Source organism: Drosophila teissieri, chromosome 3L (assembly GCF_016746235.2).
Source record: "Drosophila teissieri strain GT53w chromosome 3L, Prin_Dtei_1.1, whole genome shotgun sequence".
NCBI lineage: Eukaryota > Metazoa > Arthropoda > Insecta > Diptera > Drosophilidae > Drosophila > Drosophila teissieri.
Genome location: NC_053031.1, coordinates 15574945 through 15591477, shown reverse-complemented (window position 1 = coordinate 15591477; position 16533 = coordinate 15574945). Strand labels below are relative to the sequence as shown.

Below are 16533 nucleotides of genomic sequence, written 5' to 3'. Positions count from 1 at the left end.
CAAATCATTTCCGTTTTTAGAAACCATTAATACTAAGAGGAAAAATTATATTTTCTTCAGAACTATCGTAGCATACTTAGAAAGGGTATAAAACGAGTGAAACTTGAAGAAAATGACTTCAAACGGAAATGTTTTGTTATGACTCCTTCTCAAGTTATGACTCCGCTGTCCAGTGAAATGCAAATTTCCATTTAACTTGGGCGCTCCAAAGACGCCGGCTAACAACTTTCAGGCACTCCGGAGATTCTCAACATCTGAGGTTGCCATTTTCCGTACAATTACAGGAAGATTGCACGACCAAGAAGCAAGGCGATGGCGATGGCGACTAACTAAAACTTGTGTAATTGATATGTGTGGTAGCAAGTTTCTAATGGAACTCCTGCAAAGCAGATGCAAGCCAGTCCTGGTGGACAGTGTCGAAAAGTTTGCGGTCTCCGGAAAATTGGGGTCGTGCTCCACACGTGGCTCAAGATTGAAGAGTGAAGTTCGACACAATTTGCCCACTAGATTGTAATTGGTTTTGCGGTGTGGATGCCATGCCTGCAGATGAAACCCGAAACACGCAACATGAGTTGGCAATTACAAAAATTCAATTTAAAGCCAACTAATCGGTTGTACGAGAAATTCTATTAGAAAGGATGCGCTCAATTAGACAAAAGATATATTTTAAAATTAAATTTATTTGAAGATAGTTTTGTTTAATATTAGAAGAACTGATTTATTTAACTATAAAGGACACTGATGCTTAAGAGTAAACTGTATTTTTATATCGATTAACACCAAGCCCAAATAAATATTAATCCTTTATTTGTATATGTGTTTACGTCCTAAAATAAAACTCCTATGAGAGTTTATGCCATCTTAATAATCCCTAACCTATAAATCAAGTGTCTATAAACATTACGTAAATGTTTAGTTTTAAAACATTTAATTTTATTGTTTACATATTTGGCACACGTGGGTATTCCCAAAGAACTTTTTTATTAATCAACAGTCTTCAAAGTAAGTTGTACTGCAAAGCTGGAAGTGCTCGGGCGTCGTTTTAATGGCTCCAAAACGCCTGTGACCTTTGACACGGGAACGCATCCGTCAAGCCCCCCGCGCAGTAGCTCTTCACCCCCGCTCGTCCTTTAATCAACCGCCATAATTTTGAATGACATCCCCTCGCATGGAAAATGCACGCTCGTCGCCGTCACACAGGTCCCCCGAAACATTTAAATGCCATTTCAATTACGCTCTCTATCCCAACAGGACCTTCGCCCCGAAAAACCCCCGGTGCCTCTTAACCCTCTATTATGCGTGGGGCCAAAAGCTTCCGCTTCGTTAGTGCAACGTTTACGCACAAATTAACACGCTGGCAACTGGAACTTTTTGCCATCCAGGACGACTGCGAAACACAAACGACAAAGGACTGCAAAACACACAGAGCGACTGAAGAGCTGCTGGATAAAAACAAAAAACATCATTTCAATTTTAATGAGCAGCAGCAGCAACAGCAACAGGAGCAGCAGCAGCAGGAAATTATTCGGAAAAATTGCGTAAAATAAAAATGCATTTCTATTATATCTTGGAATGCAGCTAAAGCATCAGACATTCCCCGGTGAATGGATTTCCACATCACGTTGCATATGTGCCAGAGTCACTGGAATGCATTTGCATTAAAAACAGAACCAGAACTCCTAAGTGCACGCCGATGCCAGTGGCATAAAAATTACCAGGATACGTACGGAAAATTGCAGCAGGAGTGGAGCTCCGCTTCGGTTGCAAGCCTCCACAGACACACACACACACTCAATTTTCAACACTCATAATTTTCTATTTACCACTCAGTTATGCCAAGCGGCTTATTGGCATTTGTGCCTCCGCTTTTATGGACGACGCCAGCTCCACCATTTCGATTTCACACAAACTGGTTTGGAAAAACGCACTTTCCGGGTATAGCCAACTAAAGAGGAAGTGTTACACTCTAGTATACTCTTAAAACACTGAAGTATTTATTAACGAAAGTCTGGCTAACTTACCAAATCTACCCTGCCTGAACTGAACCGTAAATTATTCAAAGATCCAAAAATATATACTTATGTATTAATTGAACGTAAGAAGTAATAAAGTTGTAAAACAATGCAGTAAAAACCTTAAAAAAAGTGGAATTAGTTAGCATGCTGTAATATAAGAAGCCCAACTTCATTAATCTGTGTCTTCACTTTAACACAAAAGATTTTAAAATAGAAGCAAAACACGCCAGAATTCATTAAGATACTATGAAATATTTTTCGAAATTAAATTCCTATCTAATCAATCTTTCGCCAATTGGCTTCTGCTGCCCCACCTCAATAAATTCGGTAAGTTGAAAAATTTCATAATCAACATTTTTCTACCCTAGAACGGCACACACACCCCGCTTTTCCACTAGCATTTTCCTTTTTCTGCGTGCAACTCCCCAAAGCTTTTTGGCTTAAAATGTTAATTGGACGCTGAAATGTTAAATTAGTAAATGGCAAAGCGGGCCAGAAAAGAGGGCGCTGGAAAAAATGCCAGAAAAATGTAAGCCCGGCCCAAACCCACAGCAGTTATGAAAAATGTCAGTTGGATGGCAGCCAACATAGTGGCAGTGGGGGAAAAAATATGGGGGACAGCCAACTTCCGGTACAGTGGAGCAGTGGAGGCGCCCTCAACTCCCATTTTATTATGCATAAATTATGAAATTACGCAGAAAGTAAATAAAAGCGAACCGCCATTCAGTGTAATGCCGTGTTGGCAGACTCGTTCTTTGTCTAGGATCCACAGACAGTGATGACAACGTTGCTACCTTTGAAATAAACTTGTACTTCTTCCTTAAAATAACTCGCGAGTTTAAGTTGTACCATCAATTAAACAAGGACTTCATCTGAGTATTCCAATAACTGATTTCCATTTAAATTCCAGCCAAAATAGAACTCTGCGCCTTAAAGCAGGCTTTAAAAATGGTGTTGAAATCAAAAAAAGCAATGAGTTCGCCATTATGATGTACGGATTCTTCACTTAATAAATAATAAAATAAAAATAAAATGAGTTCGCCATCACTGCCCACAGAAATCTCACCCTTTCGGCTTTAAGAAAGAATTATAAAGCCATTTACGTGTCGTCGTTTTAATTTGCATTCTACAATTTGAACTTTGATTTTGAGAGATTGCTGCAAGTGTGCGAGTTTATCTTGATTCTAGTGATAGCGAGGTTGACGGTGATTCTGGGCACTTGGCTTAAGCACCTGTCATCCACTCACCCAGCCACCCAGCCAGTTACCAGTTACCAGGGATGTGGACTGGTCAAAGGTCATCAAGTGACTTACTGCTGAATTAAGCGAGCCTTGTCCAGGGGCCATTTAATTGATTGCGGATTCGGAATGCTTGCAGAAATAACACTGTAATGCATTGCACTAGCGAAAGTGCGTAAGTTAATTAATGAATGTTTTATCCCAACGTGAAAGATGATTAGCGAAAGTTGATCTAAACAATTGATTAAACGATGAACATTTTGCAAGTATTTTACAGTCGGGTTTACTCTTTAAAACCGAGTTCCTCTTAATATTTCATTTAAATAAAATCTCACTCAATAATGTGTGTCAATTTAAAACACATAAAATTAAATTTTATGTATTCAGCACACCGAATGCGCTTAATGAGAAATTGTGCCACTTTAAAGGTATCGTAAAAGGTGCAAATGACAGCGAATACTGAAGGCAGCAGCATCAATCGAATTTAAATTCAAACAATTCCAATTTGATTCACCATCATCTGTCCAGCTGCTGAGCGTGCAAATCGTAAATGAATTTTACGATTGATCGAATTTTCCAATTTAATGAGCGAATAAAACACACAAAAAAGACGTCGAAAAACACGGCAGTAGGATAAATGAAATGAAAGGCAGCACAGGTAAATTGGAAGCCGAGTCTTAGAGGGATTAAAGATTTATTAAGAAATGCATCGCGCTGAAAGCTCGCCGAAGAGGAAGTCGGAAACCGGATGAAGGAGCTACGCTGCTCAAACAGTGAGCAAATGAAAAGCAACTCGAGATAAAGTAATCAATGGGTTTTTTATGCGAAAAAATTCAAACGAGCAGCTAAAGTGATTTACAATGAGCTAAAAATGATGATGAAGACAAAAAAGATGGACGCAAAACTAAGACAAGATGTTCAACGTTACTGAAAATTAATGATTCAAATTTGTTGGTGCTAGCAAGAAGAGAGAAGTTGGTGCAAAAGCTTGTGAAAATATCAAAGAGATTTTTAGAATACAGAGTTTTGGTTAAAGAGGTATGAATGCAAAATGCATCAGGTATTTGCATGAAAACAACCATCTGCAAAATAATTAAACACCCAGCCATAAGTGCAGACAACTTTATCAGCTAAGCAACAAACAGAAAACAATGAAAACATGTTGGCAGATGCTCACCAACTCATACGAAATGCATTTCAATTAAATGCAATAAATTAAATATAAATCCAGCACATACCATCTAGCCATATGCCTCCGTAACCTGACCCCCAAAATGTTGCATAATTAATTAGCCAAGCATGTGGCGAGAAAACAAGGTCAACACAAGATTTCATTTCGTTTACAAAGACTGCAAATTATGCAGAAAATGGGATGCAAGCGCAAGTTGGAAATAGGGTTTCAATAATGAGGGTCGGCTATATAGCTCCCTCAGAAAATCAGCAGAAAAATCATATTGTTAAAATTCTATAGAACTAAATTTTAGGCTTTACTTTTAAATTATTAAAACATTAAATTATTAAATGTAAATGTACTTTTTAAATATAATGGAAAGATACTTTAAATAATTATTCAAAAATTACTGAGTCAGAAAAAAAAACACACAAGCAAGCCACTTGGTTTATTTTGATTCATTTAAAATTCAGTTAAAATGCCTTATTATTTAAGAAAATATTTCTTTATATTCAAAGTTGAGTTCTAACGATTTCTTGTTGGGTGCACTTTATAGCCGAGCACTTGCCTTTCCAGCACACACATGAATGCCCCTCAAATCCAAAATCCACCCACGCGATTTGCTTACAAAGCCCTCGAGTGCAGCAAAGACTTGTGAACGGCATTTTCGCAGTGAATGCGAGCCCAGAAGTGGCATCTCATCTCATCGGTATCCGTATCCATCTAATGACATCCAGCAGCTGTCAAACAAGGATGATGACTACGAGTGACTCAATCTTTGACTGGCAGCCAACTGGGTTCCAAAGCATTTTAATTGCTGTCTCAACGGGCGGTGCTGGCTCAGCCGTTGCCCCAGCTTCATTCCCGATGCAATGGCGAATGAAAGGGCATAAATATGTTGACCTTGCACTCAGTCAGCTAGAAAGCTAGAAAGTGAAAGGCAATGGGGGCGGCGGCGGCTGAAAAGGCGGGCGAATTTGCATAATTTGTATGCAGCGGGTGCGGCGATGCAATTGCACTCAAACCAAGCGTGGAATTTAGTTGTTAGCAGAACTTGCTGACAAATTGTGGCCCAGTCGACACCTCAAATCCCCAGAGCCGCCCACAGATTTAGCCATATTCCGTACCTTCCCCTGCCACTTTACCTTCGTCTGTGCGCCGTCTGTGGGAATTTCTAGCCAAAAGGACGAAGGAGGCTAAAGGACGACGACCATGCTGGCGACGACGACGCTGTTGACGACTTTCGCCATTGAGACAGCCAAAGTTTTTATGGCAATTTTCATCAGAGCCAGACACTTGAAGTGAGCTCCGCGCTTTTCTTTTTGTTGGCTGCATGAATATGCGGATTTTAACATAAATTGCAACCGAGTTACACATTTCTTGCCCTCGCATTTCCCTTATAGGCCCGCTCTGAATAAAGTGGAAAAGTTTTCGCTCAAAAAAATTATATGAAATTGAAATGGGACCACGTTAAATAAGATCTGTTAACTGAAGTTAAACGCTAGAATAATTACTTTTCAGAACCAGTTGAAAACGTAGTAACTGGGGTTACTTGAAATTAAGGAAATCTTTTTCTGCACCAAGCTTAAGAAAATGTCGGAAAAGTATGATTTCACTTTTAACAGAAGTTTGGAATTCCTAGAAACCAGCCATCAAAAATCGTATAAAAGTTTTCCTTCGCCAAATTTGTGTAGTTTTTGCATCTCCGAAGTATTTCAATGAAATTAAATAATATTCCAAACCATTTTTAAAGTTGCTTCTGCTAGAAAGTTTTATACAACTGTATTTTAAAATTGTAGCTAAAATTTCGTTTCCTAACAAATAGTTAAAATGAAACTGACCAAAGCAAATACGCAATTCAAATATTCTAGAAATTTGGCTCAACAGTTTATGACTCAATTAGCATTATTCATGGCCTAGCCACACGAATTTGTCTCTTCTTCTGTGAAAATGTGTGAACGTTTTGGGAAGAAAGCAAACTATCAAAAGCTCAATATGTGTACAGGACACTTGATTCAGATCCTGTCCTCAGTGAGCTCTAAAACGGAGCTGGGCTAGATGAAAAAGATGAGTAAATCTCGCAAAATGTCAACACACTGCCATGGAGATGGCGTGGGAGGTGGGACAGGAAGACTCAGATAGACAGAATGCACAGATTTCATCCTGCTCAATTTTGCAGGATTTGCCGAGTCGCCAGGACCTCAAACTCGGGGCCAGGCAGGTGTCCTGGCGCATCCATTAGACGACCCTTGCCTGAGCTTTTAAGCAGCATGCCCAGAAGGCTTTCACTGGACGAGCAGCGAGTATGAAGGCATGTGGATGCAATGGCCAGGCTGCAGGTTGAAATTTGTATGACCCGGATACGCATGGTGTGAGTCCGGGTCGATATATGTATACGGCATAGATGCACATGCGAGTATATGCGGACTCCGTCATTTATACGATGTGCATCCGGGAGTCCTGGTGTCCTGGTGTCTGGGTGTCCGGTTGAATGCCCGACTGTCATTTCGCTTTCGGTTTCACACTTTGCAGCGCAAACAACATTTTTACAGTCGGTCTTTGATTTGATTTTGAGTGCTAACCTGATGGGTGCGAATGGCTGTCTGCCCCACTGCGATGGCATCGGTGTCAGTTGAAGTCACCACTTCGGTTGCAACTTTGCGGCAATTTTTATTTACGTGTGGCAATCCATTTTGCCATACTTCCTCCCGGCTCACTGCATTTTGGCCACCAACTCAGCCGGGAGCCCCTCGTTCTGCATTGGACTTAATTAAGTTTTTGTCCTCACTGTGGCTCTGTGCTCTGTGGCACTGTTTACATGCCAGCCAGCCAAATGCCCAAGCTGCAAAAAATAAACACACAAAAATAGGAAAGCAAATAAAAGCTGAAAAGTTGACAATGCGCAACAAAGTACAAGAGAGATTTATAGGGTGCTCTCAGAAGTTTAAAATGTCTTATTTCCATATCTATGTACATCTTGAGAAAACCTTTTGTCAACTGCTGTATAAAGAAAGAGATATATACTAACTAATTATTTTAAAAATTTACGAAAATATTAAAATATTTTTAAACCCTATAGCATGTCTATTCGTGACTTTTAACACTAAAATTGTTTTTTTTAATAACCTGGTATTTTGATAATGATATACTCATTTACAAAAGTAATACATTTTTGTGGACCCTATAAACTTTCTATATTGGACATTTAACCTTACAATTTTTGTTTTCTGAATTCCCCGGAGTCCAATTTTCATTAAATGCAATCCAGTAGTAAAAGAGCATTGAAAACAAATTAGTCTCAAAGAAAACTAATTGGCATTTATTCAGTGATATTTGAGCTAAATAAATACACAAACTTCAAAAGAGAGAAAAAGAACAGCAAGCACTTGAAATCCAAATGGCAGACAAATTTATTGTTTTCAGCTTCCATTGGCATTATTTCCTCTTGATTAAAATAAGAAATAGGTTTCCATGATTGTTGGCCTATAATATGATATATTATATCTACAAATTCAGAGCAACGAAAGCTAGATAAACGAAAAAAGTAAGACTCGGTTAAATAATTATTGTCCACTTTCTCATGAAGCACCTTCTAATTGCCATTGTTAATTTGCAAGCATATTTCACTGAGAAGAGGCTTTAAATAGCACTGAGTACAGAAAACTCAGTGAGAAGGAAGCCACACCCGAAACCGAAACCAAAACCAGAACCTAAGCCAAAGCGGACAATGAAGCGTGAAAAGCGGAAACGGAAATTAAGCGACTGCAGTGGAACTGGCTCCAGAGCCCAGATCCTGTGGATCCAGGACATCGCCGTCGCCATTGTCGCGTCACTTGCCACGAGGTGGCCATTGTCCAGTGTCCAGTGTCCTTTTCCTCCGCTGGCCATTGTGCATTGGTTTTACAGCGGAGACAACGGCCACGATGCCAAGGCTCAAAACGGTGGGAGTGACTGGGAGTGGGTGGGCTCCACCGTACGGTGCGCCCTGCGTTTGACTGCTGCAAATTGCACGCGGTGGTGGCGCCGTTTGTTTACTCTCTCTGTCTATTGGTTGATCTTTTTGCCTTCGGTCACTTTAGTGAGTGGAAGATGCTTTTTTCCGAGGCAGCTTTAACTAGTTAAAATTAATGAATAGAGGGACAAAGATATACAGAGAACTAATTTGAAAGGCACGAAGCTTGACCTAAGTTAGTTATTTAAAGTGGGTTAGGTTGACATATTCTTATTCGTATATTTATGGGACAATAGAACTGGGCTCTATATTTCTTTCTAAATAGCTAATACTAAAAGGCTTTGTCACATATGTCACTGCCATAAATGGATTGTATTACGGGGTTTGGTGGAATTACACATAATTTGCCTGGTTTTGAAATTTTGCAGCAATAAGGAACAAAATTCGAGAGTTCCTAATCAGCCCTGGTAAACTTTATAGAAGTCCTTAAAGACCCATAAAGAGATCAGGGATTAGGTAAATCCAAAAGCAGATGTTCGCCCACCAAGGAATATACCTGCGACAGGTATAAGTGCAGACTACCTGCTACCCTCGAACTTCAATTTGTATATAAACCAGGTCGTCGAAGAGAAGGACATCAGTCAGCAACTGAATCCTGTCATAGACACATCTCAGTGCATTTAGAGCAATTTTAAAGAGTTACAATCTTTTGTGCCTAAAAACGGTCAATCGTACCAAAAACTATATCCACCATCACTCCAACTTGAATTTTCGAAACCAGAAGTTCCATATCGCAACCATGTTCGACGAGCCCATCTCCAGCTTCGTGTTCACCAACGAGGAGACCACGCAGACCTTCCACCACCAGTGGTTTGCCCAGGGCCAGTTACACGAATGTGCCACCTGCTACAGCTCCATCGACGCAGATGAGCCGCCCTCCCAGCATTGGCTTCGTGGAGGAGAAGCTTCACAGGGCCTCCAGCTCACAAAGCAGCAGCAGGCCGTCCTAGACATTATCGAGGCCCGCCAGATCGAGACCTTCTTCTTCTGCGACGAGAGCTCCAAGGACAAGCTGGAACACTTCATGGGGGAGACCTGTGCAAGAGGGATCCCCGAGCTTCTCCGCTGGATGTTCCAGAACAACACCGTGGCCGTGGAGTTCAATCTGGCCTGCTATGTGAACGCCATGGACCAGGTGCTGATCTTCCAGAGCGGCTCGCTGAGGGTGGACCACCACTACGACGTAGACGAATCCGTGGGCGTGGTCTACGAGATGCTGATGCAGAGGATCGAAAACTACCTCAACTGCAGCAGCGAGTACGGAATGGCAGAGTGCAGCATCACCAGGCTGAAGGTTCAGGTGAAGAGGATTAGGGTGGATGCGGAGGACTCGACCTCCTTCCCTCTACCCCTGCAGCTGCAGGAGGAGGAGGGACTGACCACCACTACCGGGTGCTCCACCAGCGAGTCGGAGCTTGCCAGCCTGCGCTCCGCCTACCTGAAGCACTTCCGCGAGTGCAACGGCTACTTCCCGCCCAACATGCGCGTTAATCTCTACGGTCTGCAGCAGTGCAAGACCACCAAGGAGCTGTATGTGGTGCCCTACCATATCAGCGAAACCCTCCAGCAGCTGCCCAACAAGAACTTCCTCATCCTCAACAACATCATGGGTCAGTTCCAGCGGCTCCACGAGCTCTCCACCCCAGTCAATTCCATCGAAAGGGACCAGACCAGCTCGCCGCTGAAGGAACTGCACTGCCGGAGGTGTCGCACCCAGTTCTCGCGACGCAGCAAACTGCACATCCACCAGAAGCTGCGCTGCGGCCAGGACTTCTCAGTGGACAGCATGCACGCGGACATCGTGGAGATCTACGAGCAGTGCCTGCCCATCTCGAGGAGCGTCTTCCAGCACGCCTGCTACGGCATCACCAAGCCCAAGACCGTGATGCGGAAGGGTCAGTTTGTGCCCATCGAGTGCGACTGGCGCAGCGAGAGCTCCGTGAAGGTCCAGCACGGCCCGTGTGTCGTCATCAGCAACGCCCAGCACAGTAGTCCTTGTAAATTTTATTAAATAAACGATATCTTTTAAGCTCCAACTTAATTCTTTTTTTCCTACCATGGGGGGTAATCAACGAAACAATTCTTAAACTCAAGTAGATTGAAATTGTACTCCACATAATGAAGGATACAATAATTGCTGATAACTTTTAATAATAGGTGTGAAAGATTTAGGAAATTGGAAACGACTAAGCCGTTCAAGCGCTCACAAACTATCCGTCCAAAGTTTATTTGTTTACATATTACTAAATAATGAGTATCAGGATTCCCCTGCATTTATTTCCTTCCATTAGCTTGACCCGGATAAATTAAAGATAAATCCTCTACTTGAAATTTTCCGGCGAAATTATGTTGAAATTCCTAGAAAATCCATACAAATAAAAAAAAACTTTTTTTTTTCAAAATCTCGGGCAATGTTAGGGACTGAGATGTCTTGAGATCTCAAAGTTTATACGGAAAGATTAGACCAGGAATATACTTTAAAGCATTGGAAATGCCTACTTCCATTTAAGATATAACCACTATATTCCTCAACCACTATATTACACTATTATTGAAATTTAAACTTTGTAGTGCTTGTTGAAAATAATAATTATGTAATAAGGACTTACATTATGAAAATTGTAATTGAATTTCAATCATAAACAATAATTACGCTTTAAAATGTATTATTTAGAGATTGTATATAAAGCCATTTGTAATTTTGAGTTGGAGATTAACAAAATATTTTAATTTGTTAGGCGTTCGTTTATTTAAACAAAAACATTTTTCAGTTATGTTTTAAATGTAATTTTAATACGGTGATGTTTTTCGGTGATGTCGTGTTCTTGGGAATTTATATCCTCTTATATGTTATATTTACACAGAATATATAATAATTTTTTCCTTTAGTGTGCGATCTTTACTAAATCATACCTTGTTATTTTCTTGTGGAGTAAAAGAGGATACTAAATTCGTGGAAAAGTATGTAACAGGCAGAAGAAAGTCTTTCCGACAATAAAAAAATAAATATATTTTTGATCAGGATCAATAGTCGAGTCTGACCATGTCCGTATGGGTATGGGTTCCAGAGACATAGACGCATCGCAAGATTGTTTCCAAATGTTGACACGCCCACAAACCGCCAAGAGTTGCCACGCCAACACCTTTGAAAAATGAGGCCAGAGCCCGCCAGTGCCATATATTATTAATAATTAATAATAATAAATAAGCCGGCTCTCGACCACTCTAACTCCCATATAGACTAAATCGGTTTATTTAATATTAATAGGTTTGGCTGTGCGTATAAATACACACCTATTATTAAAAACAAGTCGATTTTCCGACTATCTGATACCCGTTACTCAGCTAGTGGAAGTGCACTGGAGAAATTTTAACACTTTTTGGCGGTTTGTGGGCGTTAGAGTGGGCGTGGGATCCAAATATTTCCCTTATTTTCCAGGGTTGTAATAGCACCTTCCCATTCTCCAGGTTGGATTATTTTTCTGGCAATGCATGCCACCACAGCAGTTTCCTTGCGATCCATTTGCTCCAACACACTGCGAAAACAAAGGGGATAAGAATGCCTCACTGTATATATGTATATGCATTTATAAAAGATTTGGATTACTCACCGGTGAATCATTAGCTTGGCATGCTGCAGCAAAATCCATCACCATGATCAAAGCGTAAATAACGAAGATAGTATAAACCAAAAGTTTACCCATGTTTGTTGATTATTATTATTGTGTCGGTTTTGCAGTTCAGTCACTGTATGAATATCCTGCATCGGATGCTGCGCTTTTATAGTAGTCTCTAGAGAGAGATGAGAGAGCATCCTCTCATCCTCAAAGGTCGATTTCGCGCTGGTTTATTTCTTTTTAATTTTGTAGCGCCAAGTTTATCAAGCTTTTTGTACGATTGTTTTTGTTTACAGCCCCACGCAATTAGCTCAGGTGGTGATAAGGTCCACTGTGCTCTATCACTCGAGTGGAATATATACTATAAGTGAGAAAATGAAATCTATTGCTTTGCTTCGATTCCAAGGAGCCCCACTGTCGCTAATTCTTCTGCACCATTGTGAACTCTATTGGTCAACAACAACCGCACACTGTTATCATTGATTGACCCCCACCTATTGAAATTAAACGAAAAGCATTGAACTCATTTGCCTGTCTCCACTGCGGAATTTGCTGCTTTTTTTTGAGGGGCGCGTTAAAAATGACACAGCGCATTGCATTTTTATTGGCGCATGTGTTAACTGAAATTGGACACACTTTACACTAATACTTAAAAATTAACAAAACATGCTGAGTACATGAATATAATTAAAAATAATAGTTAATACCTTTCTTAACAATATTAATCTGTTTCATTGCAAAAATACTTCGTTTTAAACGTGATATAATCATTTAACTGCGACCGTCACTTGCAAGTTGCGCGCGCTGCAAACCCAAATGAATTTTATGTTCTCTGTTTCGCACTCATTCTTTAGGATAATGGTTAAAGCAAAACCAATAATACATTTCAATCATGTTGATCAATTATGCGATAGGGTTGACACATTTCTAGACTATATTTTGACTTTCATTTTTTTACTCAAGACATCTCAGTCCCAGTCCCTAACATTGCCCGAGATTTTGTAACAAAAAGGTTTTTTTGTATTTGCATCGATTTTTTTTAGGAATTTCAACATAATTTCGCCGGAAAATTTCAAGTAGAGGATTTATCTTTAATTTATCCGGGGCAAGCTAATGGAAGGAAATAAATGCAGGGGAATCCTGATACTAATTATTTATTAATATGTAAACAAATAAACTTTGGACGGATAGTTTGTGAGCGCTTGAACGGCTTAGTCGTTTCCAATTTCCTAAATCTTTCACACCTATTATTAAAAGTTATCAGCAATTATTGTATCCTTCATTATGTGGAGTACAATTTCAATCTACTTGAGTTTAAGAATTGTTTCGTTGATTACCCCCCATGGTAGGAAAAAAAGAATTAAGTTGGAGCTTAAAAGATATCGTTTATTTAATAAAATTTACAAGGACTACTGTGCTGGGCGTTGCTGATGACGACACACGGGCCGTGCTGGACCTTCACGGAGCTCTCGCTGCGCCAGTCGCACTCGATGGGCACAAACTGACCCTTCCGCATCACGGTCTTGGGCTTGGTGATGCCGTAGCAGGCGTGCTGGAAGACGCTCCTCGAGATGGGCAGGCACTGCTCGTAGATCTCCACGATGTCCGCGTGCATGCTGTCCACTGAGAAGTCCTGGCCGCAGCGCAGCTTCTGGTGGATGTGCAGTTTGCTGCGTCGCGAGAACTGGGTGCGACACCTCCGGCAGTGCAGTTCCTTCAGCGGCGAGCTGGTCTGGTCCCTTTCGATGGAATTGACTGGGGTGGAGAGCTCGTGGAGCCGCTGGAACTGACCCATGATGTTGTTGAGGATGAGGAAGTTCTTGTTGGGCAGCTGCTGGAGGGTTTCGCTGATATGGTAGGGCACCACATACAGCTCCTTGGTGGTCTTGCACTGCTGCAGTCCGTAGAGATTGACGCGCATGTTGGGCGGGAAGTATCCGTTGCACTCCCGGAAGTGCTTCAGGTAGGCGGAGCGCAGACTGGCAAGCTCTGACTCGCTGGTGGAGCAGCCGGCAGTGGTGGTCAGCCCCTCCTCCTCCTGCAGTTGCAGGGGTAGAGGGAAGGAGGTCGAGTCCTCCGCATCCACCCTAATCCTCTTCACCTGAACCTTCAGCCTGGTGATGCTGCACTCTGCCATTCCGTACTCGCTGCTGCAGTTGAGGTAGTTTTCGATCCTCTGCATCAGCATCTCGTAGACCACGCCCACGGATTCGTCTACGTCGTAGTGGTGGTCCACCCTCAGCGAGCCGCTCTGGAAGATCAGCACCTGGTCCATGGCGTTCACATAGCAGGCCAGATTGAACTCCACGGCCACGGTGTTGTTCTGGAACATCCAGCGGAGAAGCTCGGGGATCCCTCTTGCACAGGTCTCCCCCATGAAGTGTTCCAGCTTGTCCTTGGAGCTCTCGTCGCAGAAGAAGAAGGTCTCGATCTGGCGGGCCTCGATAATGTCCAGGACGGCCTGCTGCTGCTTTGTGAGCTGGAGGCCCTGTGAGGCTTCTCCTCCACGAAGCCAATGCTGGGAGGGCGGCTCATCTGCGTCGATGGAGCTGTAGCAGGTGGCACATTCGTGTAACTGGCCCTGGGCAAACCACTGGTGGTGGAAGGTCTGCGTGGTCTCCTCGTTGGTGAACACGAAGCTGGAGATGGGCTCGTCGAACATGATTGCGATATGGAACCTCTGGTTTCTTAGACTGAAGGTGAAGTGATGATATAGCTCTTTGGCACGATTGATTGATTTTAGAGGCAAAAGATTATAACTCTCTAAATTGCTCTAATTGCACTGAGATGTGTCTATGACAGAATTCAGTTGCTGACTGATGTCCTTCTCTTCGCCGGCCTAGCTTTTATGCAAACTAGTACTACAGGGTAACAGGTAGTCCGTGCAGGTATATCCTTTCATGGGACAACATCTGCATCTGGATTTCCCCTTTACCTAATCCGTCATATAATTATGGGCTAAGTTGTTCTAATCATCGAGTATAACAGCAGCTGCGCGGTCATAAACTTACTACGGGTTATTAGGTATAATCTGTTTTTAGCAGCGATAGTTTTTCCAGGCACACACATTTCCAATAATCTCAGATATTGAGACCTCTCGCGTTAATGGTTAGATGCAGACATTCTGTATTATCCCAAAATATAGCTACATATATATGTATATAATATCATCAAATAAGAATCAAGTATCGTAGGCATTTTACTTAGCGGTTTAATACTACTTAACTCAGTACAATTAAGTTTTGAGTAATAACCCTTAGCCGGCTTTCACTTGTTTAACTGGATTGGCTTTGACAATAATGTGTGAACAATTTTCCAATTACCCTTTCTGCTTTTCCATGAAAAAGAAGCGCAAAAAATCACAACAAAAACAAGTTAAACAAAAACCTTTCCTCAAATTATTAACACAAGCCAACTCAAGCCACTTTATGCAATAATATTTGAGTGGCAAAGAGCCAACAAAAAATATCCAGATAGATGTAATAATCAAAAACCTAATGAAATTGCTTTCTTATTAGCCAATGGTTTTAAAGTAGTGTAATTGGATAAAACATTTGTGTAAAACGGTTTTGGTCATAATTGTTAATTATGTTATTATGCTAAATAATATAACAGCAAAACAACATAATGTTTTTACAAATATACACGTCAAGAATGTTATTTAACCCGATAAAATGTATTTCATGATTATACAGACATAAACTGATGTGTAGATGTGTGTATAATGGATACATAAAAACTTGAAAAGAGTAACTGTCAATATGTTTTGGTTTTTACAAGAGTATGATCTACCAAATTTATTTGTCAGGACAAAGGATTTAAAATCTTTAAAAAAGTATCTGAACGTTACAGGACTGCAGACAGCATTTACTATATCAAGTCTGCACCAGAATACATTTCCCCGAGGACCAAACTCAAGTGTCACAACACGTAAGTCAACACGTGAAAATTGGATTATGTGGAAAATTAGAACGGCGCGTGGCTACACAGGACACAATGCCAGACGAGGGATCCTGCAAATTGGTCTGGAAGTGCTCCAGGACGACGACCAATGTCGATTGGATAACCAACGAGGCACACAACAAGTATCCCAGGAATGCGGTCCCATTTTAAATTCAGCACGCAACAAGAAGTCCAGGACTCGCCAGGATAGGAATGCGTTTCAGGGGGCATCCATAATTCATGGAGCAGTGGCAAAGACAAACAACTCAATTATCGCCAGAAGTCCAATACTTTACACGGCAAATTTGGTACAAGTTTTATGGCAACGCATAGTCAGATCGCCATTTAAAATGCCAAACAAAGGACTTGATACTCTGAAGACCGCCGACTTCTTTTGACTGAGAAAAGAACAAATGAAGAGAGTTATGATTCAATGTTAGAAGATTTCGTCGAAAGAATATCGCCAAAACCCTTATATTTTAATTTATTTATGCACTGAAGTGTTGGGTTGTCTTGAGCCTATATATACTAAGTAGTA

The 16533-nt window shown here is 41.3% G+C and overlaps 2 protein-coding genes across 2 annotated transcripts; one reads left to right on the top strand and one right to left on the bottom strand.

The window, feature by feature from the left end:
* Positions 1-8749: 8749 nt before the first annotated feature.
* Positions 8750-10447, top strand: LOC122617400 (protein terminus). The gene has a single exon (XM_043793249.1). It carries the CDS (start codon positions 9176-9178, stop codon positions 10445-10447), a length of 1272 nt encoding a protein of 423 aa, XP_043649184.1. The 5' UTR covers positions 8750-9175.
* Positions 10448-13443: 2996 nt separating this feature from the next.
* On the bottom strand, positions 13444-14715 carry LOC122617744 (protein terminus-like). The gene has a single exon (XM_043793719.1). The coding sequence runs from the start codon at positions 14713-14715 to the stop codon at positions 13444-13446; it is 1272 nt and encodes a 423-aa protein (XP_043649654.1).
* Between the last annotated feature and the right edge of the window lie 1818 nt (positions 14716-16533).

Excerpts from the sequence above, each read along its gene's own strand:
- LOC122617400 (XM_043793249.1), top strand. The coding sequence starts at position 9,176 with ATGTTCGACGAGCCCATCTCCAGCTTCGTGTTCACCAACGAGGAGACC.
- LOC122617744 (XM_043793719.1), bottom strand. The coding sequence starts at position 14,715 with ATGTTCGACGAGCCCATCTCCAGCTTCGTGTTCACCAACGAGGAGACC.